General features: G+C 45.0%; 1 protein-coding gene and 2 long non-coding RNA genes across 9 annotated transcripts; 1 reads left to right on the forward strand and 2 right to left on the reverse strand.

Annotated features, from left to right (window-relative positions):
- Positions 1–226: 226 nt before the first annotated feature.
- LOC309527733 lies at positions 227–10260 on the reverse strand. Of its 3 annotated transcripts, none has more exons than XR_014217312.1 (3): positions 10155–10260; positions 6143–9209; positions 227–498 (listed from the first exon to the last, which is right to left on the reverse strand). It is a non-coding gene; the product is annotated as an uncharacterized lncRNA (long non-coding RNA). The 3 variants fall into 3 exon arrangements; XR_014217313.1 differs by having other exon boundaries at positions 2927–9209; XR_014217314.1 differs by lacking the exon at positions 227–498 and having other exon boundaries at positions 2077–6342; positions 8209–9209.
- Positions 10261–10274: 14 nt separating this feature from the next.
- On the forward strand, positions 10275–25754 carry LOC309527674 (kelch-like protein 28). 5 transcript variants are annotated; one of them, XM_082214539.1, is made up of 5 exons: positions 10275–10356; positions 19989–20140; positions 20531–20609; positions 22419–22646; positions 24096–25754. In XM_082214539.1, the coding sequence occupies exons 2-5, from the start codon at positions 20056–20058 to the stop codon at positions 25534–25536; spliced, it is 1833 nt and encodes a 610-aa protein (XP_082070665.1). In that variant the 5' UTR covers positions 10275–10356; positions 19989–20055; the 3' UTR covers positions 25537–25754. The 5 variants fall into 5 exon arrangements, with proteins under 5 accessions (XP_082070665.1, XP_082070664.1, XP_082070663.1 ...); XM_082214538.1 differs by lacking the exon at positions 10275–10356 and adding an exon at positions 18033–18143; XM_082214537.1 differs by lacking the exon at positions 10275–10356 and adding an exon at positions 18280–18670.
- On the reverse strand, positions 19844–20956 carry LOC309527729. Its single transcript, XR_014217309.1, has 2 exons — positions 20557–20956; positions 19844–20042 (listed from the first exon to the last, which is right to left on the reverse strand). It is a non-coding gene; the product is annotated as an uncharacterized lncRNA (long non-coding RNA).
- Positions 25755–27026: the final 1272 nt, after the last annotated feature.

The following is a 27026-nucleotide window of genomic DNA, read 5'->3' on the forward strand; positions in this document are numbered from 1 at the left end:
CTGCTCTTAGGGTTCCCCCAACTCTCTGGAACAGATTTGAAGAGGAACGTGGGCACACACCGTTGCACAACTGGAGATCCTTGCGCTGACAGAACAGGGGAGCTCGATATCGCATGAATTGGAACCCCCCCCCACTCCCACCCGATATAGGTGTTTTATCAACCCCCATCCAAAATATCACTGAAAATACAGAGGAGCTTTCAACGATGCTCAAAAATTGCAGAAAGAAGATCAAATAGAAATTGGCTGTTTACCATCTAATTCCACGTGCTTTAAAATGTACATGCTGACATTCTGGGTAACATTGTCATGGTCTTGTGTCTCCATTAATATTGTTGTAGTAGGAGTGAAGCTGTACCAAACGGGAAGGCTGACATTTTAGGTCCCACCAATGATTCTCCCTGCAGAGGTGTGTGTGATCACCCTGCGCTGTTGAGTAGCGGGCCTTCCATTTCTGTCACTACACCCACCTCCTTAGCCACATGATGTTGTGTCGATCTGGAGTAAATATCACATGTTATGGCAACAGCCTTAAAATATACCTGACAAATCACTTAATCATATTTCAAAATGTGGCATTATAAAAATAGTCTAGTGTTTTGTGGGTAGCAAGTGGTAGCTATTTATAGGCGTTACGCTGTGTTCCTTCTAATTAAAAATCATCTTTCTCTAGCTGAAATCATGACATCAGGGCTAGGTAACCTGTATAGTTGGCTGTGACATGGGAGAGGGAAGCAACAAGACCATGCTGCTGCTTCTTCCCACTTGATTTGCATCAACGTTTTGCCTTCCATTTCCCAGATCCCTTAGATCAGACATAGACAACGTGGTGCCCACCAGGTGTTATGGAACACAACTCCCATCATATATGACCCTCAACCATGCTGGCTAGGGCTGATGGGAGTTGTGGTCCACATTGTTGGACCTGTTCCACATCTGCTATTGGGTCCCCGGAGCACAGATTCACACAAAGTGGCAATCAACCTTGCAGGATTCAAAAGGATTTGAAATGCATATGCAGGACAAAGGCACAGCGCGATAAGCTCGCAATCTGCACACCCCAGTCAGGGTACACCCACTTTTTATAGACTATACAAAAAAACAGAGTGTGAGACTTTACATTCTTATCCAATCAGGCTCTAACATTCCATGTTTCTCCTTTTGAAGGTTAACACTTCTTAATTGAGAGCCAGTGTGGTGTAGTGGTTAAGAGTGGTAGTCTCGTAATCTGGGGAACCGGGTTTGAGTCTCCGCTCCTCCACATGCAGCTGCTGGGTGACCTTGGGCCAGTCACACTTCTCTGAAGTCCCTCAGCCCCACTCACCTCACAGAGTGTTTGTTGTGGGGGAGGAAGGGAAAGGAGAATGTTAGCCGCTTTGAGACTCCTTAAAGGGAGTGAAAGGCGGGATATCAAATCCAAACTCCTCCTCCTCTTCTTCTTCTTCTAATTTACTCATTCTTTGTTTGTCTGCCTGCTACGGCCTTCCCTGTCTTATAACAGTTGCTTTGTTTGTCTGCCTGCTTATGGCCTTGCCCGTCCTGTAACAGTGGCTTTGATAACAGCATGCTGGAATTTCTATTTGTGAGGCCCTTCAACATTCATTTATTTATTTGGTTATTTATTTATTTTTATGCATTTATATCACCACTTTTCTCTCCAAGCAGCTCAAAGTGGCATAGGTGGTTCTCCGTCCTCCTTACTTAATCCCCACAACCACCCTGTGAGGTAGATCAGGTGGAGAGGCAAGTGTCTAGTCCAAGGTCACCCAATGAGTTTTATGGCCAAGCGGGGGTTTGAACCCTGGTCTCCTAGGCCTACTCCCTAGCATAGATTATAAGCCTGCTGGTAATTACTGCTTATTTTTAAACATGGGGCTTACGGATTTATGTGCTGGTGCTTGACTTGTAAGCTATCAACACTCTCCCTACATAGTCATGGTCCACATCAACCTGAAATTGGCTTTTGAATGCATGTACACCCGCTCGGTCCCTGCTCCTGCCAACCTAGCAGTTCGAAAGCATGAAGTGCAAGTAGATAAATAGGTAAACAGCAGGAAGGTGTTACCTTCTGAAGGTAAACAGCATTTCCGTGCGCTGTGCTGGTTTTGCCAGAAACAGCTTAGTTATGCTGGCCACATGACCCAGAAAAACTGTCTGTGGACAAACGTCGGCTCCCTTGGCCAGTAAAGCGAGATGAGCGCCGCAACCCCAGAGTCATCTGCAACTGGACCTAATGGTCAGGGGTCCCTTTACCTGTACACCCACCATTATCCACAATGCAGACCTATCCCATGATTTCTTCAGAAATACTGCTGTTTGGTGTGTTTCCCCCTCAAACCAGCTTCAATCTGAATTGAAAGCTTAGGTCACATTCACTTCACTGTTAACTTGAGGTGTGTCCATTTGAGACAGTCATTGCACATGTGCAGGTGACACCTTCATGAATAGTAGTTTGGGAGCATTGCAGAAACCAAACAGGTCATGTGCATTGGATAAATACATCCCTGTCCTCCCTCTGGTGTGTACAGCAGCATCTAAATGGGACTTAGAATGCAGTGTGTGTTGGAAGGCGACTTTGTTGTGTTTTAAGAGGCTAATGTGTAGTAGCCTGGCATTCCCTCCTCCTGCACTGTGGAACAGAGGATGACACTGCAGTGGTAACTGTCCTCTCTAGCTCCTGGCTTTTCACTTTAGAGCCAAACTGGAAGTTTTGAATGAGTTCTCTGAAAAAGTATGATGAGTCATGGGAGGGAACTTTCTGCCAACTATGCACCTTTCTTCATGCAGGCAACGGGCCCTGAGTTATCCCTGCTCTGGTTCTTTTCTGTTGCACAGAAAAAAATCAAGCAGGAGACCAGCATGGATTCAGCTGAGGGCACATCGTAGAGACTGCATGTGGTGAATAAGCCCCATCCTTGGTTGTTACCTGTTTCCCAACCAACAGGAAATGGTGAACCAGCAGGAGACTATTCTTCCTTTGCATGCCTAACACTAGAACTCGTCCTCCAAAATGATCCTATTTACTAGCGACGTGTGGTCTTTCTTTCTTTCTTTCTTTCTTTCTTTCTTTCTTTCTTTCTTTCTCCTGAATCCTCCCTAAATCCTGTTGCTGAAAACTTTACTACAAAAATAGTTAGGGCTCAGTAACTTCTTTTTAAAAAAATGACATGCTGAAAAACACAAAAGAAGCCTGTCCTATCAGTAAATCAACAAATATATGGTAGAGCCATGCACGAAGACAGGAGTGCCTGGCGTGCTCTGGTTCATGGGGTCACAAAGAGTCGGACACGACTAAATGACTAAACAACAACAACAGAGCCATGCACAATTTGAAGCAAAGCCTGCCCAAGGGCTTTGATCTAGTTTACCAGCAACCACCATGGAATTGGCTTGTTCACTTCACTTGCTTTCTCCCCCACTATGAGGAGCTACACTCCCATAGAACAAGTGTGCCTCTTTTCATTTGACAGATGTCCGAGGACATACTGTTAGAGCTTTTCTCACCCTCCATACTCCCCAGAAGCCATGCCTAAATAAAGGCACAATTAGAGGGTGCCAGAGAACTGCTACGGCTGCCACCGAACCATTTCCAGGTGCAAGAGTGATCAGCATATTAGGGAGTTTTTCCTAAGGGCAAAAGCTGTTTGACAGAGGAACTGACTGCAGCAGGAAGAGATGGTAGGCCCTCATTTGCTGGATGGCATTGAAACAGGCTGGATGCTCAGCTGCCAGAGATGCTGTAGTTCAGGAGTGGGGAACCCATGGTCCTCAAAGCATTGTTGGACTCCAACTCACATCAGCCTCAGCCAGCATGGCCAGTGGATAGAAACGGTGGGAGTTGTAGTCCAACAACTTCTGGAGGACCACTGGTTTCCTACCCCTGCTGTGGCTGAATCCTGTATTGCAAGTCCTGTACTGAGAGGGGGGTGAATCAAAGGAGTCCCTCTCAACTCTATGACTGGGAAGAAGCAGGTCACCTCCCACCCTTGTCAAATCATGCATTTCGTTTGATGAGGTGTCCATCTGAGGTGCCTGTGTACAATTGTGATACTTGCCACCAACTGCGCACCAATAAACAAAGATGCATGCTTCCTGAATTGCCAAGCTATTAAGTCAAAACATCAGAACTCCTGCTAATTCACCCCAAGAAGATGCCCAGGCATCAGATGGATTTGTGGCAGGAACCTCCGGGTCAGGAATGGTGCTAACAAGGAACTGGGCAAGGGGCAAGCAATGAAGGGTGATTATCGCTTGTTAACTTCTTGTTCTTTGACTCTAGCTCTCTTGCTTGAACTGTTCAGCTAAAGGGAAATGTAATGCCCTGAAGGTCCAGGACTGTTGCCTCTGCATCTGATGCTTCTCTGTGTGTTTTCTGTCTACATCTTGTGTGTTTCTGTACCTGCCTTGCCGGTGAATTACGGAGCGCTGATTTATTCCCTCATCATACCTAATCCCTCTGATTGTCTGAGAATACATCTTGGGGAAATCCAGGTTTAGGAACCCAAACATCCAAACATCACCAAACATCCAAATAGTAGTGTGGGGAGGGCAGAGTTTGAAGCAGAGAAGTGGCAGGCAGAAGGAGGGATACTCAAATCTTCATCCTGTTCACCACCCAGCTGGATTCAGCACTGTCACTAGAGGCTCAGGTGGCCTTGGTGGTTAGCAATGCCCTTTTCCAGCTGGTCTGCCAGCTGTGGCCCCTTTTGGATAGGAATGGCTTGGCCACTGTACTCCATGCTCTGGTAACTTCCAGACTGGATTATTGCTATGTGGAGCTGCCCTTCATAGAAACTTCAATTAGTCCAAAATGCAGCAGTCAGATTACTGGCTGGGGTTCCATTTAGATCCTGTATAACTCATTTTAAACAGAGGTGTGCTGGCTGCCAGTTTGTTTCTGGGACCCATTCAAGATGCTCACATTAGTGTTTAAAGCCCTGAATGATTCAAGCCGAAAATACCCGGAAGCTCACTTCCTTTCCTACAGACCCTCTTGAGGGCCCTCTGGGTAGTTCCACTGTAGCTATAAAAGCTTCAACTGGCAGAAATTCTCCCTTTGATGTATATGGATCCTGCACCTTCAAAGGGGATCTTGTATCTTTAAGGATCATGTGGAAAGGAGAACGCTGCTCATGTGCAGCTTCTCTCATTTCTTGCTCCTGGTGCTTTTCTGTCTCTCACAGTGCTTTCAGAGAGCAAGAGCTGTTTCTGTAAACAGAATCTGCTTCTCTTTGTGAGGGAGCGACACTAGGCAGATCCGAAGTATTCTGCCCAAACGCCATCAAGAACTGGTCGTCCCGCTTTGATGCTTTCCTTAGGCATAACATAATCAGTGTACCTCAACACAAATCCTCACTCACCTTTCTGACATCTGATTTCCATGCAATCAGCAGGAGGATATGGAGAGGAAAGGTTGCCTTTCCACCTTTCAAATATCCGCAGAACAAAAGCTCACACTAGGCCAGTCCTGATTGCTTTTCTGAGTCAGCGACACTGACTGATTGAGGCCTAGGCATTTCAATCCTTCAGAAAACAGCATTTTGCTATCCAGGCCCATTACAGTGGTACCTCAGGTTCAAACTTAATTTGTTCCAGAAGTCCTTTCTTAACCCGAAGCGCTCTTAACCCAAGGCGCGAATTCCCTACATAGGCCTCCCGTGGCCCCGGAAGCGGATTGCGTTCGTATCCTGGGGCAAAGTTCGCAACCCAGTACATCTACTTCTGGGTTTGTGGAGTTTGTAACCTGAAGCGTTTGTAAGCAGGACTGTTCATAACCCAAGGCACCACTGTACGCTGGATTAGCTACCAGCCAGCACTGCCTACTCCATTGGACCTTTCAAGCACTAATGTAAGGTACCACTAGGGTCAAACGGGGCCCAGCTGACTTGCTCTCTACAACACCAAGCTAGCACACAACCTAAAGGAGCCACCACTGGTCCAACCTTTTCTGTGCTGGAGCACTACCCATACATTGGCCAGAGATGGTAAAGTAGTAGTAACAACAGCAGCAGCAACAGCAACAACACTTTTATTACTTATATGCCGCCCATCTGGCTGGGTTTTCCCAACCACTCGGGGGTTCATCAGTTCAGCCAGCCCAGGTGACCTGAGGAGCTAGCTCTATATCATGGTTGCTCCAAACCTGGTTCCTTGTGACATGTCCCACTGTAGAGCTGTACAGATCCCCTTCATTCAGAGGGGGATACCAGAACCAGAGCCTCCATCTACAGCTTGTCTTGGAGGCTGACCAAGGCCTGACACTAGGTCAAGAAGAACCTTGTCCCACATGAGAGCACCCAACGTTTGAGACGGTCATCACTGCCTCTCCTCCAGTGACCCTACCTGCAGACATCAGACAAGTGCCATAAGGGGAGAGAGTCATTTCTATCATACTCTGGCAACAGAACTCCATCCCAAAAAGAGATCCACATATCACCTTCATTGTTAACTTTTGAGCATCAGGCAACTGTTCACTTGCATATTTTCCTCTTTGGTGGGAATTTCATTTGTTGCAGTGTTCTCACTCTGCCTTTATTAGTGTTTTAAATCATCGAATCATAGAGCTGTAGAGCTGGAAGGGATCACTGCAATGTAGGAATCCTGACCACATCCGTCCCTAGGTGGGTTCGAACCACCAAACCTCCAGTTAACAGCCAGATGCACTGACCCATTGTGCCACTGGGGGCTCCTCATGTTACATTAAATGTTTTCCGGGCTGCTTTTTAAATTATGGTAGTGGGAATTTTTTAAAAAATAACATTTAATTAAAAATGTTATTGGTTATTTTATGATGTTTTAATATTATGTGACTAGCCACTATGGATTCTGTTCTTAGGAGAAATGGAGCATATGCACCGTTTTAAAGCGAAAAGATACATATACCCCAGTGGGAAGGTGCTGCTTAGTTGCACAGCTCCGATTTATTGCCTCTGTCCTGAATTGTGCCTCTGTCCTTCCCTTCCTAATATCAGGCTGAGGCTTCAGTCCCCACTTCAGTGGCTGCCAGGTCCTCTTAAAGAGCTGACATTTCCAATCCTGACATTTTCCACAGCTCCATCTGGGAATTAATGGCCGGATATTAACTGCGATGGGGCTGTTTATCATAATTAGTCTCATGAAGCTATTGAGCATTCAGCTTTCCCTTTTTCTTTTTTTCTTTTTCTTTTTGCCTTAAATTTATCAGCTCTGAAGAAATAAATGCAGAATCTAGCAGAAGAGATGGCTGGTTTATTTATTGATTTATTTATTTTGATCTGTCAGGTTTCGTATTTAAAGTTTGCCAAAACTGAGCATCTCTTCCTAGAGATGATGCCAAGGTTGACCTGACTTGGGCACGTAATTGGAATTACTGGAGCCATTTGGTATTTTGCACAGACATTTATAATTCTGACATTTTCTGCAATTCAGACCTCTCCCAATGCAAACTAAATACAGTTGTGACTGACAGGGATTTATCAAACACTGCAAATATTATAGTGCTGTTTCCCCTTAGGTGTGTAGAAAGAAAAACTAGATCAAATGCAGATCCCCACATGGAAACTTTAGGATTGCTATTTATTTTATTACCATAATATTTATTGGGTAGAATTCACTGTAGTGCTAAGCAGGGAGCTACGAGCATGAGGAACAAGGTGTAATCATGCAACAAGACTTTCCCTCCCTTTCCTCTCCCCATAAATCTGTGTGGTGTAGTGGTTAAGACCGGTAGTCTCGTAATCTGGGTAACCGGGTTCGCGTCTCCACTCCTCCACATGCAGCTGCTGGGTGACCTTGGGCCAGTCACACTTCTTTGAAGTCTCTCAGCCCCACTCACCTCACAGAGTGTTTGTTGTGGGGGAGGAAGGGAAAGGAGAATGTTAGCCGCTTTGAGACTCCTTCGGGTAGTGATAAAGCAGGATATTAAATCCAAACTACTACTACTACTCTTCTTCTTCTTCTTCTTCTTCTTCTTCTTCTTCTTCTTCTTCGGTTTCCTTCAACCCTTCAGAGCAGCCCACTGTCTTTCAAGATAGATGGATGTCAGCAACAATTCAGAGCAGTTTTAGGGGGCATGAGGGGGAGAGGGGGGAACGGTGCACAAGTGGACCTCATTCCACACAAGCAACAACTTAGTTGAAACCCACCCAACCCAATGTGTTTATATACTGCTTTTTGTCACCAAGTCTGTATTTTTATTTTATTTTTTTAAAAAGAAAAATATTTACTTACCTGAACTTGGAGATATTGTTTCTTATGGGCATGTTGAAATGTAGAACAAGGGAGCTCCCACTACTGATGAAAATCAAATATTTGTTTGTTTGTTCGACTGCATTTTGTATTTCCAAACTGCAGCGTAGGAGGAACGCCCCCTCCCCACAAAAGAGAACTCAAATAATAAAAAGCAATGAAACATTAAAATGAAAAGCATATTAAATACAAAAAAGCAAAATATGTGTACACATTAAAAGAAAAGGAAAAAGAAACATTAAAAGGAAAGGGGGGAACTTATAAATTTATTTCCTACTACAATGATGATTATTCGTGTGATAATAAACCCAGACACAGTCATGCTTAGAATAGACCTATTGAAATCAATAGGACTTAAATGATCCCTTTCTTTTAGTAACTCTAAGCATGGCTAAGCCTCGGTCCAACCTAATGGGTTGTATTCCACTATGTCATACTCAGAATAGACCCATTGAAATTCATGAACCTAAGTTAGTCATGTCCACTAACTTTGATGGGCAGCCACATGAAAATGGTGGGCAAAGCCAGAGACAAAACTGGGTGGAGCAAATATGCCTTTTACAGTAGATTACCTCGTACTCTCACACAGCTCATCTTCCACCCAACCTAGGGAGAGTCTGGAGGGCCAATAGGAAAGGTCTGAAGGGCCACATGGGGCTCCTGAGACTAAGGTTTCTCTCCCCCTGCACCCCGCAAGATAGGTTTGCAAACCGGGAAGCAAACAAGATGCAGAAGGACACTTGAGTTGCTCTGATGTGCTGCTAATATAGCCTTAAAAATATATCTGTATCCATAGACTTATTTTATTTGAGTGCTGCTGGCCCCTAAAGTTGTTCAGAAGCCTCCTTCTCCTTGCTGCTTCAGTCCTTCCCCCATGCAGAGCTCTGCTGGTGTCCTCCTGATTTCATTCTCCACGATTCTGTTCCACCCTTGTTTTTCTAGCCCAATCGGAGATTATCCAAAGCTCTCCATCCAGATGTTTACTAGGTAAACATAAAAGATTTTGTGTTTACATATTACCTATTAACATTCCTCTGCTGATGTGAAGGTAGTAATCATGGAGCCAGATGGGGACGTGCACACAGTCTTTGACACCAAGCCTGCACACTGCTGGGTGGCATTTTTTAACGAGATGCCAACCACCAGCAGGAAGATCAGGAAAGCTGACTGCAATTAAAAACTGAATTTCTAAATCTACCGCATGGCTTATTCCAGGTGAAGACTAAGTGTTTTGGGCTGCAGCATTTGACATAATGTACATGGGATGCGCTCCAAGCTAATGTGCTCAAACCTGAAATTCCCCCTTGTTACAACATGATGGCAATAATACAATAATTATATGCCATCACCTGTGCGGATAATGCAAAGACGCTGTGCCCATTCCTAATTCACATGACAGCATTCCAGGCAGGGACTGTAATGTCTGTAATCCTCTTACTACATGGATGACCCTGACTTTGTGTGGATGGTCTTAAAACCAACACTGCCTGTTCCAAGGGGCTGATGGCGTAGAGTTGCCCCATGTGCTTCAGAACTGTCCATATGGTAAATAAATATTATTACAACCCATGTGACTTAGCGACGTAGATGCATTTTGAGTGGCTACCACATAATAATGTGCGACATTTTAGTTGGATCTAACCCCCTAAATGCCAGTAAGGATATTTTTTCTGTGACACGGGGGAACTTCATCTTGCCTACCAGGAGGGGCTGGTGGCATGAGGCAGTGCTTTATATTAAAAAATCTGATAGAAGTTAATTAAATGATCAACAGTAACAGGAGACCTCCGGGTATAGGGTGGTATATAAATTTGATAAATAATAATAAAAATGAATAAACAGCATTAAATGGAGACAAGCAGAGCAGATAACACTAATCTGAACAAAACTGCCATTGTGGACATACAGTTGGGCAATTTCTTACTCACCAGGCCCATTGGCAGACCAGCTCTGCATTACGAAGATGTCTGCAAATGTGACGTGAAGGCTGGCAACATCAACCCCACCATGTGGGAATCCCTTGCAGACTGCAGCACCTGAAGACAGACCGTAGCAGTGACCAGAGGAGGAATGATGCTGGGAGGAGCACAGAAAGAAGAAACACCTTGGTACACCTGCAACAGCACCATGGTATGCCTTCGTCTGCCCCACTGCAATAAAGCATCTCTCTCCTGTATTGGTCTCTATAGCCACAACAGGCGCTGTAACCTTCCAAAGGCGCACTCCTCCATTGTCTCCCAATACAGACACAGATGCCAACCAATGGTTTTCGTGTGGTGTGGCACAGTGGCCTCCAGGTGAGCCCTAAAGTATCAAGGTATCTTGTCCCCTACAGTAGGGATACAGTTTTATGTACATACCTGCCTGTGTTTACCCATTGCAAGTGTAAGTAGCTGGAGGCTGCAATCTAAGGTTGCTGGTACAATAAGTAGATACTTCATATTTAAAAGAATGAGTCCCTTAACGCAGGGCCATCCTCAAAGAATTTTGAGTCAGCATAGAAGCCACCCGGTACCTAACACCAAGGAAACTAGCGCTAATACACCCAGGAACCTCACCAAAATGCTGGAGAGGGTGCACCTCCACAGGCACATACCTCCACATGTGGTGGGAGTGTCCCAAAATCCAACTATTCTGGACGACAGCCATACAAGAAATATGTAAAATAACTAAGCAAGTAATAGACATCACCCCAGAATTGGCCCTACTAAACATCTTCCAAGACAACAATGCCCATTTACACCACAAAGAACTCATAACCCCCTTCTCTCAGCAGCCAGAAACACCATAACCAGACACTGGAGAGACCTGTCAGGAGTAAGCATGGATCAATGGTACCAAATAGTATGGGAAACAGCCCTACTAGAAAAATTAACTAATAAACTGAATCTGACACGGGGACAAACAGAAGAAGACGCCTTCACCCCGGTATGGCTCCCCTTTATCACATACACAGCCCAACAGGACAGTGACAATAATCCACCAACAGCATACAAATCAATATGGCTAACCTGATCCAAAACACCCACCCACCTCACCCACACACGAAAACAAAGATCACCACAGCCAATCACAAGCAAACAATCACACCCTAGGCCAACCCCAACCTCTCTCACCACCAAAGGAACACAAGTGAACAACACAAGCAACGCTGACACCAAACTCTACATACATTAAACATAGTAGAAACACCGCCACCCGACCCCACCCCTATCCATCTTCCCTCTCTCCACCCCCCCTTTCTTTTTTCTTTTTTCTTTTCTTCTCCCCCTAATGCCTCAACAAATGAAACGGATTTGTAAAAATGTTACATGAAAAAAAAATAATACGAGGCACTACACTTCTGTAAAACAAGAAAATCCTGAATAAAATTGTTTGCTGCAGCAAAAACAAAAAAAAAATAAAAAAATAAAAAAGCATAGAAGCCAGCCATTTGGTGGCTTCTATGCTTTTTTATTTTTTTATTTTTTTATTTTTTGCCCCACTCCTTTAAAAAAGCCACTCACCGACTTCCGGAGGCGGCGCGAAACGAGTAATGGCGGTCCTCTTTGCGCAGCAAAGAGGGGCTCCGCAGGAAAGGGTTGTTCGCTACGGCGAAGCGACGACCCATTAAGTTAAACCACGAGCAGAGTGAGCTCGTGGCCGTGGGATCCGGCGGGCACCGAGAGCGACCCCCAAAACGAAGAAGGGACCCCGTAAGGGGCTCCGGAAGCGCGGAGGGGAAGCGGTGCTGTGGATTCATCGCTCTTTCTGCGGGAGTGAAGCCGCGCGGCTGTTACCGATGAGCGCCGACCTTTCTTCCTTTACATTGGATTACAAATTAACTACTTGTGAGTAGGATTTATTTGAGATTGGATTACAAATTCGTGAATTCGGCTGAAAGCGGGAGACGAGAAAAAGGAAGTCCGTCTCCCGGAGGTGCTTAATGATCAAAGGCAAAGGAACTGACAAGCTGGAAGCAGTACAAAAGGGTTTTTAAATGAGAGACAGCATACGTCTGGAGAAGTTGGAAACTGAAGGGAAAGGCAAGTTATCTTTATTTTCCTGTTATCGTGTCTACTCTGTTCGGGGTTTCTCCTCCGCTAGACTTCTAAAAACTTTAAAGACTTGAAAACCCCTAGTCCCGGACTTGCAGCGGGCAAAAGGTTGTGTTGCGGATACACTTACAAAGCTGAAACAGATACTTAGAGGCATTACCGGTGGATACAATTATGCAACTGTATTTTGCACCTTTTAAGAAACTATTGTGGCAAAATTGAGAGGGCTCTGCCAGAGGGAAAAGGTCTTCTCTAAAGACATTGGTTAATTTATTTAACTGTAGGAACTTTAATGGCGACTGAAACTTTGTTTCTTCTTTCATGAACTGAACAACACTCCCCCTAGTGGAGTTTGGGACTTACAATTTCCTGAGAACTGACTTTGTTTTGTCTCTCTGTGGTCTGGTTACTCACTCTGAGGCCTGTCTTTCCCATGGAACTTTTGACAGCTTGACCTTGAATCCAAAGACAGGTGTGGAATGAGTGTGGAATGAGTGGTAAACCAAAAACAAGAGCTGCGTCGAAAGCAGGGAAAGGCAAATTGGTACAAACAACTTTGGTTTCCCAGGCTCGTAGATCTTCAGTTCCTGCGGTTCTACAGGCTGTACCATTACCAACAACCCCAGCTGAAGAATCTGAACAATTAACAAGTGAAGATATGGCAGCTGGGGGATCTAACATTCTCCTAGAGGAAATGTTACAACAATTTGCAATTTTGAACAAAAAAGTGGATGACCAAACTGCAAAAATTGACTTAGCCACATCCTCAATTACCAAACTTTCTGAACAGGTGGCTAAGCATTCACAAGATATTGGAAACCTAAAGGACGTTGTATCCGAAAATCGAAAACTGGCCGAGGCTGCGAATGAAAAAGTAGAAGCAGTAACTAAAGAAGTGGAGGAATTGAAAGGAGAGGTAAGGCCGCTCCATAAACATATTACTGACCAGCAGGCCTATCTGTCTTTGGTGGAACTGCGAAACAGGGAAAATAATTTGAGATTACGCTCTATCCCAGAGATTGAGAAAGAGGACTTGATTGGCTTCTTAACAGCAGAATTTTCTAAATTCTGGGGTATAAACGAAGATACAGACTTTAAAATAACAACTGCATTCAGATTGGGAAGGGCTGCTGGGAAGGACAGACCTAGAGACTGTTTGATTATTTTAAGGACTAAGCAGGAGAGAGACAAGCTACTCGACCTACATTTTAATAAAGCACTTGAGATCCAGGACAGAAGAGCACAAATCTACAAGGATATTCCTAAACAATTACTGGATCTAAGATCTAACTACACTGACCTAGCTGGACTTTTGAGAGGTAACGGAATACCTTACAGGTGGGAGTTCCCACAAGGCCTCTCATTCAAATACAAAGGAAAGAAGACAAAAATCAAAACGAAAGAGGACAGCCAGAAGTTCCTACACGACCACGGAGAAGACTTGCAGAAAGGAGTGGCAGCTATTTGGCCACCACCAGAGTCTGGAAAAGAGTTACCACCCTCGGATTTGGACAAAAAAGAAGACGCCCAACAAGAGTAACAACAGATTGATACAGGATGTCTCTGCAGCTGTATAGTTGGAACATTAACGGCGCGAATTCCCCAGAAAAACGCAAAAGGATCTTCCATATTCTAAAGAAAGAGAATCTGGACATAATTTGCTTGCAAGAAACCCATGTGACCAGGTCACACAGGAAGGTGTTAATAAATAAAAGATTAGGCCAAGAATTTATCTCATCAGATAGAGTCAAGAAGAGAGGCGTGGTGATCTACGCCAAGGAGAATCTATCACCAAAATTTTTGTTTAAAGATGAACAAGGAAGAATCCTGGCTATTGAAATTTCGACTCAAGGAGAAAAAGTTTTGATATTAGGAATCTATGCACCAAATGAGGGGAAATCAGAATTTTATAAGAAGCTGCATGAGACATTACTGGACTATCTGGACTATTCCAACATCATTATGATGGGAGATATGAATGGGGTCGTCTCTACTTTGATGGATAAGTCACAGAATCAGAATCTGACTAAAGATGGAAGACTACCAAAAACTTTCTTTGAACTAACTGACAATATGGACCTAATTGATTTATGGAGGACGAGAAACCCCCTAGGTAAAGAAGGAACTTTCTTTTCTGAGGCCCACCTGTCATGGACAAGAATCGACCAAATCTGGGCAACTAGAGGGCTGGCACCTAAGACCACAAAAATAGAAATCTGCCCAAAGACTTGCTCCGACCATAACGCTTTGAAAATGGAAATGAGATTTACTACTGCCGACTCCTTCAGATGGAAAATGAATGACAACCTGTTAAGAGATCAAGAGATTGTAAAGAAGGCCCAAAAAACTTTAAAGGATTATTTTGAAATTAACTTGAATACCTCGGTGGAAAAAAGAATAATCTGGGACGCAAGCAAAGCTGTTATGAGAGGGTTTCTGATACAACAGAATACAATCAAGAAAAAACTTTGGAATAGTAAAAAAGACAAGATATTGGAGAAGATAAGCGATGGAGAGAAAAAATTAAGAGTGAATCCAAAATCAAAAGAGACTTTAAGAGAAATCAAATTTCACCAGTCACAATATGCGAAATTGATTAACCAAGAAGTGGAATGGAAAATCAAACAAATGAAACAAAGATCTTTTGAATCTGCGAACAAATGTGGGAAACTGCTCGCTTGGCAGTTGAAAAAGAGACAAAAATTAAATTATGTTACCAACTTAGAAGTTGAAGGGAAAAACATTCAGAAACCGGGAGAAATTAGAAGGTGTTTCCAGAAATATTTTAAAAAACTGTACACACAAGAATCCGAGGAAGCAACTGAGATAGAACAATTCTTGAAAGATAACGGCCTACCAAAATTATCTCAAGAGAAGAGATCAATCTTGAATTGTAAAATAACACAACAGGAAATCGAGGATGCCATTCAGAATATGCAACTAGGCAAATCTCCGGGCCCTGATGGACTCACCTCCAAGTACTACAGGATGTTAAAAGACTACTTGATACAACCATTAATGGAGGTTTGCAACCAGATTATGGGGGGAGGGAGGGCACCAGATACGTGGAAAGAAGCATTCATCACACTGATACCTAAAGTGGAAACTGAAAAGACTCAACTCAAGAACTACCGCCCCATCTCACTCCTAAACGTGGATTACAAAATATTTGCGGATGTTTTGGCTAACAGATTTAAAAAAGTACTAAATGAAGTAATCCATAAGGACCAAGCAGGCTTTCTCCCAGGTAGACATTTGTATGATAATACCAGGAACATTATCGATATTCTGGAACTTTTACAAACAAATATTAACACCAAAGCAGTGTTAATTTTTATTGATGCGGAGAAGGCCTTTGACAATATTTCTTGGAAATTTATGAAGAAAAACTTGGAAGGGATGGGAGTGGGAAGGGGGTTTGAGAATGGAATAGAGGCAATCTATTCAGAACAAAAAGCTAAGTTGATAGTGAACAATGTGGTGACAGAAGAACTTCATATTGAAAAAGGAACACGCCAGGGGTGCCCCCTATCCCCTCTGTTGTTTATTTCAGTCCTGGAGGTTTTGCTGAATATGATAAGGGAGGATCGGCAGGTACAAGGAATACGGGTCGGAGCGAAACAATATAAACTGAAAGCATTTGCAGATGACTTGGTTTTAACATTACAGGAGCCAGAACCTAGTACAAAAAGAGTTTTGGAATTGATTCAGAAATTTGGTCGGGTGGCGGGTTTTAAGCTGAACAAACAAAAAACTAAGGTGTTAGGGAAAAACTTGACGGTTATTGAAACAGAGGGGTTTCAGAAGGAAACAGAACTAAACATTGTTAAAAAAGTGAAATACCTGGGGGTCAATCTGTCTTCTAAAAATTTGAATCTTTTTAAAGATAACTATGAAAAATGTTGGTCAGAAATCAAAAAAGATCTAGAAATTTGGTCAAGATTGAAATTATCCTTGTTAGGCCGAATTGCAGCTATAAAAATGAACGTTTTGCCAAAAATGTTGTTTTTGTTTCAAGCCTTGCAGGTCGTGGACAGAGTGGAATGTTTTGGAAAGTGGCAGAGGGATATTTCTAGGTTTGTCTGGCAGGGCAAAAAGCCCCGAATAAAGTTCAAAATACTAACTGATGCAAAGGAGAGAGGGGGGTTTGCCCTGCCGGACTTAAGGTTATATTATGAAGCTGCGGCCTTCTGCTGGATGAAAGATTGGATTTTATTGGAAAACACTGATGTCCTAGATCTGGAAGGCTTTAACAATTCGTTAGGTTGGCATGCGTATTTGTGGTATGACAAGGGGAAAACACATGGAATGTTCAAAAACCATATTGTCAGAAAAGCAATATATATGGTCTGGAAAAAATACAAAGACTTATTGGAAAGTAAAACTCCGAGGTGGATTTCACCAATAGAGGCCAAAGCTCGGAAAACATCCAATATGGAGGCATATTGGCCGAAATATTGGGAAATAATAGAAAACATTGGAGGTAATTGGAGGTTGCAGAGCTTTGAAAAATTAAAGGACAAGGTGCAAAATTGGCTACATTATGCCCAAATTAATGAGGTTTTTAAGCTAGATAAAAAAATAGGATTCCAGGTGGAAAAATCGAAACTTGAGACAGAGTTGTTAGAACCAAAGACCAAGGTATTATCGAGAATGTATAACTTGCTGCTTAAATGGAATACTCAAGATGAGACAGTTAAATCAGCCATGATAAAATGGGCTCAAGACATTGGTTACAACATTATGTCTGAGGACTGGGAAAGGTTATGGACCACCGGTATGAAATTTACGGCATGTAATGCCTTGAAAGAAAATATTATGAAAATGGTATACAGGTGGTACATGACCCCAGTCAAGCTCGCTAAGATATACCATTTGTCTGACAATAAATGTTGGAAATGCAAGGAGGCTGAAGGGACATTTTTTCACCTCTGGTGGACTTGTCCAAGATTGAAGGCCTTTTGGGAAATGATCTATAACGAGTTAAAAAAGGTGTTTAAGTACACCTTTCCCAAGAAACCAGAGGCCTTCCTTCTGGCCATTGTCGGCCAGAAGGTGTTAAAAAAGGATAGAACTTTTTTTATGTATGCTACAACAGCAGCAAGAATTCTTATCGCCAAGCATTGGAAGACCCAAGATTTGCCCACACTGGAGGAGTGGCAGACGCAATTGATGAACTACATGGAACTGGCCGAGATGACTGCAAGAATCCGAGACTTGGGAGAAGAGGCAATGGAGGAGGACTGGAAAAAATTTAAAGACTATTTGCAAAAGTATTATAAGTTGTATGAAATATAAGACGTCGTATGATTTGGAACGTTAGCCCCAGCAATGAAATTTAATTATCTATGAAATTGCTAACATTTGTGAAAGAATCAAAGTTTAAATGGGTAAAAATGATATCATGTTATATTTTTAGAGTAAATGGAGAATAAGAGATTTAAACTTAAATTGCAACTGAAAATATAAAGAAACACACGAAATAAGGGTATAATTTGCTGATGACTTTATTATCAAGAATGCATTATGCGGGAGATGTGGGGAAGTCCAATGGAAATTTGAAATAAGCTGTTGAAATGGATGTGATTTTCTGTTCTCTTTTCTTTTTTTCTTCTATTCTGCTTTTCCTTTTGTTCTTTCTGTAATTTGGAAAAAACGCAATAAAAATTATTATAAAAAAAAAAAAAGCCACTCACCCACTGTCCATTGTTAACAGCTTGGCAACCCACCCTCAGGTACTCCACTGGATGGCAACTGGCCCATCATGTGGCTATTAGTACATCATCTCTGAGCTCCGCAGCTATCAAATGTTTCTTCTTTCAGAACGCAGCAGCTGCATGATTTCCTTGACTTTTAAAAATCTGACCTCCACTTGTAAAGGTAAAACTTTTGAAAGGGGCTACATATGAAAGAAGAAATTATTTCCTCTGCACCCACCAGCCCAGCCAATGGCTTTTAAAATATGCCGTTGGTCTCCCATATGCAAATAAGAAATGGGAATGGTAAAAGATTCACAGCTCATTGGCTGCTGCCTGTCTGTGTCAAGGCTTATAGTCATAATGGGTGGTCTGGCTGTACTTAGGGATTTAGAGTTGTTCTGCTCTGCAATTCACACTTCTGGCACAATGGCCTAAATATCTTGGTTTCATCAAATGGCCAGCAACCAAAACCAGAACATCAGCCCTCTTCTTTATATGTGAAACCACCTCATACTATGTGCTGAGACCCATGTTGAGTAGCACTGGGATTGCATTTCTTCCAGTTTTTTTGGGACTGCTTCTCCACCAGGATTTGTTCCAGGCCCTATAACAACCCAAAGTGGTTCTCAACCAACTAATCCCTGTCTCAGGTACTGGCACCATCTTGAAACCAGTTCTTGGTAGCAACCAGATGGACTAGAGACCCCTGTGAGCATCATTTGGGAACAAAAGGGTTAGGAAGATACAGGATACGGGAATCTCTCAGTGGTGTGGAACCAGTAGCCCTCCGGATGTTGTTGGACTCCACCTCCCATCAGTCCTAGCCAGCGTGAGAGGGAAGCTGTAATCCAGCAACACCTAAAGGGCCCCTGGTTCCCTACCCTTACTGTAAGTCATTGAAGTGTTCCAGGGCAACAGATACACCACCTTTCATAGAACATAAAATTCTGTCTTATACTATTTGTCCACCTAGCTCAGTATTGTCTGCTCAGACTGGCTCCAGCCGTCTAGGGTTTCAGGAAGGAGTCTTTCCCATTGCCTGCTTCCCATTTTAATTTTTAAATGGAGACGCTGGGGATTGACACTGGACATTTGGCATGCCAAGCAGGTGCTCTGCCACTGAGTTACGCTCTCCCCCCTCTCTTAAGCTCAAGGCCAGGGGAAGGTTGACTATTCAAGAGGTAGCAAAGAAGGGAAACATTATTCCTAAGTACCTGTGAGGACGAGGGGACGCGGGTGGCGCTGTGGGCTAAAGCCTCAGCGCCTAGGGCTTGCCGATCGAAAGGTCGGCGGTTCGAATCCCCGCGGCGGGGTGCGCTCCCGCTGCTCGGTCCCAGCGCCTGCCAACCTAGCAGTTCGAAAGCACCCCCGGGGGCAAGTAGATAAATAGGTACCGCTTACCAGCGGGAAGGTAAACGGCGTTCCGTGTGCGGCTCTGGCTCGCCAGAGCAGCGTTGTCACGCTGGCCACGTGACCCGGAAGTGTCTCCGGACAGCGCTGGCCCCCGGCCAATAAATGTGAGATGGGCGCACAAACCCCAGAGTCTGGCAAGACTGGCCCGTCGGGCAGGGGTACCTTTACCTTTACCTGTGAGGACAAGGCACTAAACAATCAATGGAGATCTGAAGAAGAGGGATAGGATTAGGCAGTGCTTTTTTCGAGGGGGGAACATATACCCCTAAACATTTTGTGAATCTAAGTTTGGCCTCATTGAGGGGCAGTATTTCAATATGAGTAGGAAAATGAGAGTACCCCAAAGTGATTATGGACATGGCCATGTAGTTCAGAACTGCAACATGAGACTACAGTTTTTTTGTTTGTTTATTAAAGTCCTCCAGGTTTCCAATGTATTATATAACAATGGGTTTCAGGACAGCAGAGTATCTGTGAAGATATATTTGGCCTGATGGTGGTGTGTCCTGGAGCTCCACATCATCAGTATTCTAACTCCCACGAGGCTGACTCCCATGAGTATTCTAGCTCCCAACATCTCATTGCCAATTGGAGGCTCTTTCTTCTTCCCTAGAAATGACTGGTTGGTGAGTCTCGGAGGAGTCCTTTTTTCTGGAGATTCTTGAACCTGCTGATGGATTATGGATACCAAAAAGGAACCGGATAGCAGTGGAATGGATGACATAAGCTTGAGTTCTACCTCTTTGGGATGTTACACAATTCAGGGTAAGTTTACTGCAGAATATAGAAATACACAGTCTATTTCCCTCCCTTATCTTCACTTGACAAATGCCTGGATTTATGTCTTGAATGTAGATGTTCAGCTCCGTATCGTATCAAATCGATGGCCCTTCATCGTAGCAAAACAAAGCTGAAACAGAACCCAATGAGTTTCTAGCAGGACTAAGAAATTTCCATAACTGAACATGTCCAGAATAGTGCCTTCATGTGCTCTTCAACCAGGAGCATTGCTGGAAACAGGAGGTTCAATATCAACCCCCAAATTCTCTGTGCTTGTCTTACATGACCAATTGGACAGCTCTACCTCTTGTTGCCCTTCTTGTTTCTGATCAGGATCTAACACACCAACTTGGTTTTACCTCCCCTTCCTTACAGGCTTAAAACAGCTCTATGAGGCCCACCAGCTCTGTGATGCCACCCTGATGGCCGAAGGGAGGGTTTTCTCCTGTCACAGGTAAGTTTCTGGATTTTGCTGGTCTCCAGCCTGCAAGTGAATATTGGCCTGATGAAGCAGCTCATGTTATCCATAGCCAGCAAAGCAGATGCTTTGCCTAGGGAGGTGAAATTGCCTAGGCAAGTGCAGAGTATGCACATCAGCACTGAGATGCTCCGGCTCTATGGGAGCAACACAGCCTCTGACACAAGAGTGTAATAATCTTTGTCACAATGCATCCTGCCAGATCACTGCCATTCCAAATAAGCCAATGGCTCAGGTTCTTGTGCTAGTCATATGCCTCTAAAAGCTTACATTTGCACTTCACGTCTGACAGGGGCTCATTTAATGGGGTGGGAATGAGGGAAGATTAGCAGAAATAATAATAATAATAATAATAATAATAATAATAATAATAATAATTTTTTATTATTTATACCCCGCCCATCTGGCTGGGTTTCCCCAGCCACTCTGGGCGGCTTCCAAAAGAATATTAAAATACTATGATACATCAAACATTAAAAGCTTCCCTAAACAGGGCTGCCTTCCCATTCATGGAGAGGTTTATACAAATTAAGGTTTATCATTTAGATTTATAGAGATTTATGGAATTAGGTAAGGTGTAGAGGAAGTGGATAGAAAATCTGTTCCCCTCCTCTAGAATTGTGGGAGTGTCAGTCTCCCAATTAAAGTGTTTGGCAGGAGATTCAGGACAGACAAAACAAAGTACTTTTTTTACACAACACACAACTGATTTATAGATTTCATTGTCATCCAGTCTAGTGAGGGTCACCATATTAAATTAAAACAGGATCGGGCAAATTCATGGAGGTTTCAATGGTCACTGGCCGTGATAACTAAATCAAACCTTCACCTTCAGAGACATTGAGTACCATTTGTTGCAGACAACCGGGAGAGAGCTATTTCCTTCACATCCAAAAATAAAAATAAAAATAAAAATATGGATTTCTGAAAGTATCTAAATGGGGGAAAGATTTGGTGTGTATTGGGGGAGGGGTTTGCTCTCCTGCAAGTTAAATTTTGTACACCAGGGTTCTAGAACTATTCTTGCCATGCTAATTATGCATATAGTTTTTGAAGGAAACTTTCCAAAATGTAATTGGCGCACCTGCAGTCTGAAGTGATACAGTCCATTCTGCTGCTTGTGCAGACTAGGCCTTACAGTGCCCAGGGCCGGATCACCCATAAGGCAAAGTGAGGTAACTGCCTCAGGCGACAGGATCCACAGGGGCAGCAGATCTGGCCTCCAAGAAAGGGATCATTCACGGCTGCAGCTCGCTCCTTGGAGGCTAGATCTGCTGCCTCCCTGACAGCCCCATGCCACCTCTGCAGTGGCCTTTATTCACACCCTGTTCTTGATGTACAACTTCACTTCACCCTTTCTTCCTGGGGGGGTGGGGGGTGGCAATTTTGTAGCTCGCCTCAGGTGGCAAAATGTCTTGAGCCAATCCGGCAGTGGCCGTCACATGGGCTGATGCTGGCCTGCTCACAGGCTGCTGACTCTTTTTTAAAGGGATGAAGGTTTTTCTTCTTTAACAGCTGGACTAGCAAACCTGCTACAGGAATGAAAGCACAGAGAGCAAATCAACTGAGCGCAGCAGCAGTACATGGAAGAAGAGGAATATTCCCAAGTAAGGGATGACTGAGATAGTGAACATGCGTGTCCTTAGAATTATTGCATCCTGAGTGGCAGATATATATTCCTGTTTTGAAGGATCATGTAACCCCGGAAGCTTAGCATTTTTACACATAACATAAGGCTGACTTTTTGTTTTATTGACGTAGTCACTTTGCTGCCTCTCTTTGTAGGGCACTGTTGGCCGCATTCAGCCCTTACTTCCGAGCCATGTTCACCAGGCCCTTTAGAGAATGCTGGGAAAGGCAAGTTGTGTTCGAAGACATGGCCTCTTCTGTTCTTCAAAGAATTCTAAATTATCTCTACACTGGAGAGTTGTTGCTTACACCAGAGACTGCTCAGGATCTCTTCACAGCTGCCAATAGGCTTGTCATCCGCCCACTGCAGGAGATTATTGGCAGGTAAACAGATCCTGTTTTGGAGCTGGGACTGGGGATCCTTGGGTCAGTGGGTGAAATCCTTAAGAGATACAGTATGGAGGCACAATCTAGAGTTGAGCTGAAATTTCTCAGAAGACATTTTTCTGATAATATATCTGAGGCTTTTCTTTTAGAAAACAAATTTTCACTAAATATTTCCCAACTTTCTTTGGGGGAGGCAGCTATTATTTCTCCCCTGCCCCACAATGACCTGAATATAAACACAGATAATGCCCTTGAATGGCACTAGGTCTAAAGCATTGTTTGGGGTGGGAAATAGTGCCCAGTGCAGTTGCTGCTGCTGCTTCTTGCAGCGGCAAGCAGTGGCACTGGGGAGGAACCTAGCATCAGCGTCTGGGGAAATGTAAGTTGTTTGAGCTTATGTCAAAAGCGAGTTTGAGTTTTCATTCATTAAAATGACAGACATCTGTACCTTGACCTTTGCCTAGTTTGTCAAACGAAATCAAGGACTGTGTTCACTTGGGCCCCAGACAACACAGACGTATTGGCTGGCAAGCTAAACAAGAATGGAAAATTTACTGGTTCACACAGTGCTGTCGTAATGCTGGGGGGTTCACAGAGGATATCAATCTCCAAAAATTCCACCACATTACCCATTAACCAAAATGAAATTAATTTAAAGACAATAATTGGTGAACTCCAGCTGTCCCTTAGCAGTTTACTAACAGCTAAGCGCCTTGTTGTAATGTTCAACTGGGCCCTCAGCAGCAAGTAAACTGCTATGGGACAGTTGGAGTTCCACAATTACTGCCTTTAAATTAATTTCACTTTGTAACTGAGGGAATTTTCCTGGAGGAAAGAGAGATCAGGAAAAATGAAAGATGGGATGCATGCAGATCCTTCCTATTGCCTATACTCCTAACTTCACACTGACACAAGTGCTATTTAACATGGAAGGGCTTGTTTGTAGCTCATAATTACTATTGCAAATCACATATATGTTGACTGCACCATTCCTCCATATCCACAACTCAATCCATCTGGCTATCCCATTTTGTTCCATTCATCCAGCTGTCTAACATTTCCCTTACTGAGGCTTGTTTCAGCTTTCTTCCTCCAAAGTCCTGACCTGCTACCTTCCAATGTATTTTCCCCATCCTTTAAAGTGATCCCTTTCCTCCTGAGCCTGGAGAAAAGATGCAACAAACAATTCTAGCTCCACTTAAAGCATCTTGCTTTTGAGCAGGTTGCCAGAAAAATATAAAAAATGTACATTTTTCAGACACCTTGGCAAACTTTATTTTAACCGGCATGTGTTGGTCTCTGGCGGTGGGAAAACAGGTCAGAATGCCAGTGGGCATGCCAGTCCCTTTGCTGCTGAGCGCGAAAAGCTGTCTCTTTCACCATCTGGAGAGTGAAATTCCCCTGCAGTTCCCCACTGATCCATATTTAATTTCTTTCTCTCACCAGATTCCTTGCTGACAGCATTTCTATGGACAGCTGCCTGGGGATTTATGCTTTGGCATATGCTCACAACCACCAAGCGTTGCTTCGTGTGGCCACACGCCACATCACCATTAACTTTGAACCTCTTTCTCAACACGAGGCCTTTCCAGGCTTGGATCCCAGCACGGTGATCAGCATTGTCTCCTCAGACAAACTCCTGGTGTCTTCTGAGCTGATCGTCTACCACGCTGTGCAGCGCTGGGTGAGGTCTCAACCAGCCGAGCATCTCTCACTGATCAAGAAGCTGCTGAAACAAGTCCGCCTCCCGCTTCTTACTTCCGAAGAGATCACGGTAGTCCAGAAGGACATCATCGAAGAATATGGACATGCTCACCTGCAGTGGGAGCAGCTCGATGGAGAAGGGAGGTTGCGGAAGAGCGGGGGTCTCAGACACGGCATGTACGACGACTGGATTGTGAGCTTGGGCCTTTTTGTAAGCAACATGCAGGGAGGCGTAGTTGAACGTCTGAAAACTCACTTCCTGGGATTCAGCCTGCAGACTGAAAGCTGGGAGGAGATACCACCTCTGATGTATCTAGATTCCTCTGGCTTCTTGTCTGTGGGGCACAAGCTCTATGTCTCTGGGGGACAAAGGCTTAATGGCTCCGTCTTAGGCAATCTGCACGAGTTTGATGCTCTTACCGGCCAGTGGACGCAGCTGCCATCCATGTCCACCCCTCGGCGAGAACATGGCTTCCTAGCATGTAAGCAGAAGCTGTATGCTTTGGGGGGTCGGAGTGGCCGAAGTGTGCTTGATTCTGCAGAAAGCTTTGACCTAGTGCAGAAGACCTGGTCTCCCATTGCCAACCTGCCATTTGCAGTCAGTCATTTTGCCTCTGCCACATTGAAAAACAAGCTCTACCTGATTGGAGGGTTCTCTCACACAAGGGCAAGCGGCCTTGCTCACAGGGGCATTCTGATTTATGAAACAGCTTCCGATGTGTGGAATCAGGTGCCTCTGGCTTTTCAGTGCTACAAATCCACAGCTGTGACCATGGACAATGGGATCTTCGTCATCGGCGGGCTTGTTGAGGAGAGCAGCCGGCGCGAGACACCCGGCACGGTAATCAGGGCCCTGATCTCTGGCACCCACAAGTGTTTCTTCCTCAGCAAGGATGGCACTGTGAGCTACGACGTCGCCATCCCAGAACTTCCTATCCTGGTCTTGCCACCTTGTGCGGTGCAGTGGCAGAGAAGAATCCATGTGCTGGTGGGGAATACAATATACCAGTGGAAGCCCGGAGAGCCCAGCTGGACCAGGAGTCGAAAAACTGCTCCCAACACAAGAGTAACATTCTTAACTGTAGTTAACGGAGTAACACTGAGGGTCCCAAAGAAAAATCTGCAGCCCCTTTTACGAGAAGCCTCTGCAGCCTTGACAGCGGTTTGGGTGGCTGATGATTAGCAGCCAGTTGACACTTTCCCAAACCTGGCTACCTTGGCTTCACCTAAATGCAGGATTCCATCGGGCATCTTAAGCTTCTCCCTTTAATATCAACAGTACTGATGTCTTCAGGAACAGAATACAGTCACATGGGTTCCTCCTCATTGCACTTGAGAAAGGGTGCCTATGGCTCAGCCAAGGGGGCCTGGCTGCTGAATAAACTCCATTCCAGCCTCCAACTTACGTTACTTACCATAGAATTTTTCTGAGTACCATATGGTATGAGTGAAAAGATCAGAAGCTTCTAGGTCAGGGGTCAGCAAACTTTTTCAGCAGGGGGCCGGTTCACTGTCTCTCAGACCTTGTGAGGGGCCAGACTATATTTTGAAAAAAAATATGAACGAATTCCTATGCCCCACAAATAACCCAGAGATGCATTTTAAATAAAAGGACACATTCTACTCAGGTAAAAACATGCTGATTCTCAGAACGTCCACGGGCCAGATTGAGGAGGCGATTGAGCCGGATCTGGCCCCTGGGCCTTAGTTTGCCTACCCATGTTCTAGGTCTACCTCCACTGTCAAAGGCATTAGGCCTCTGCATCCTAGTTTCTGGGAATCACAGGAGGGGGAAATGCTGTTGCACTTGAACCCAGCAGGCAGGCTTCCCAGGGGCTTTAGGGCGGCCATTGTGAGAAGAGGATGCTGGACTAGAGGGCAGTGGCGTAGCGTGGGTCGTCAGCACCCGGGGCAAGGCAAGTAATTTGCGCCCCCTAACCCGTGGATTTTAGCACTCCAGTGCGAGTGCCCCCCCAGATGTTGCGCCCGGCCCCCCTACACCCCCCACGCTACGCCACTGGGGCTGGGGGCGAGCGAAGGAGCCAAGGACCCCCCCCCAAAGGCTCAGCAGGAATTTATTAAATTTATTATTTGCGGAGCCCCCGCGGGCCAAGGCAGCCGAAGCCCCCTCCCCTCGGGTGCCTCCCCGCCCCCTCCTCTCCTTGGGCTGTAGGTGGAGCTCCAGATCCGGGTTTGGCAAGCGCCTCTCCTCCCTGCCGGGTCCGGGGGCTTCCAGCCGTGCTCCGTCCTCGCCCCCCCCTGCGGCTGAGAGCCGGAGCCAGCGGCACCCCCTTCTGCCGGGATACCCTTGCCCGCCTGCTGGCTTCCTCTCGGAGGGTTTTGGGGAGTGGAGGGCGCGGCGAGGCCCCTCGGAGCTCTCCTCCCTCCCAGTCGGCAGAAGCAGCTGCCGCCTGTGGCTGGGCCGAGGGGATGGCGGCGGCGGGGTGCGGAGGCTGCCCATGCCCGGCCAGGCGTCGGTGGCGGCGTCAGCGCTGCTGCAGCGGCTGCTCCTCCTGCGAGCAGTGAGTGGAGCGCAGCCGCAGCGGCGGCGGGGAGCAAGCGCGCTAGGGCGCAAGGCTGGCGGCGGCGGCGAGGAGCCCGGCGGAGGAAGGAACTTGTCCCTTCCCTCTGGACTTGCGCCCCCCAGATGTTGCGCCCGGTGCAGCCGGCACC

The sequence above is a fragment of the Podarcis vaucheri genome (assembly GCF_965113315.1).
Source record: "Podarcis vaucheri genome assembly, chromosome: 2".
In the NCBI taxonomy this organism is placed as follows: Eukaryota; Metazoa; Chordata; class Lepidosauria; order Squamata; family Lacertidae; genus Podarcis; species Podarcis vaucheri.

Coding starts and splice junctions, on each gene's coding strand:
- LOC309527674 (XM_082214539.1), top strand. CDS start 20,056: ATGGATACCAAAAAGGAACCGGATAGCAGTGGAATGGATGACATAAGC. Junction 20,141..20,530: donor GGGATGTTACACAATTCAGG/GTAAGTTTACTG, acceptor CCTTCCTTACAG/GCTTAAAACAGCTCTATGAG. Junction 22,647..24,095: donor CTGCAGGAGATTATTGGCAG/GTAAACAGATCC, acceptor TTCTCTCACCAG/ATTCCTTGCTGACAGCATTT.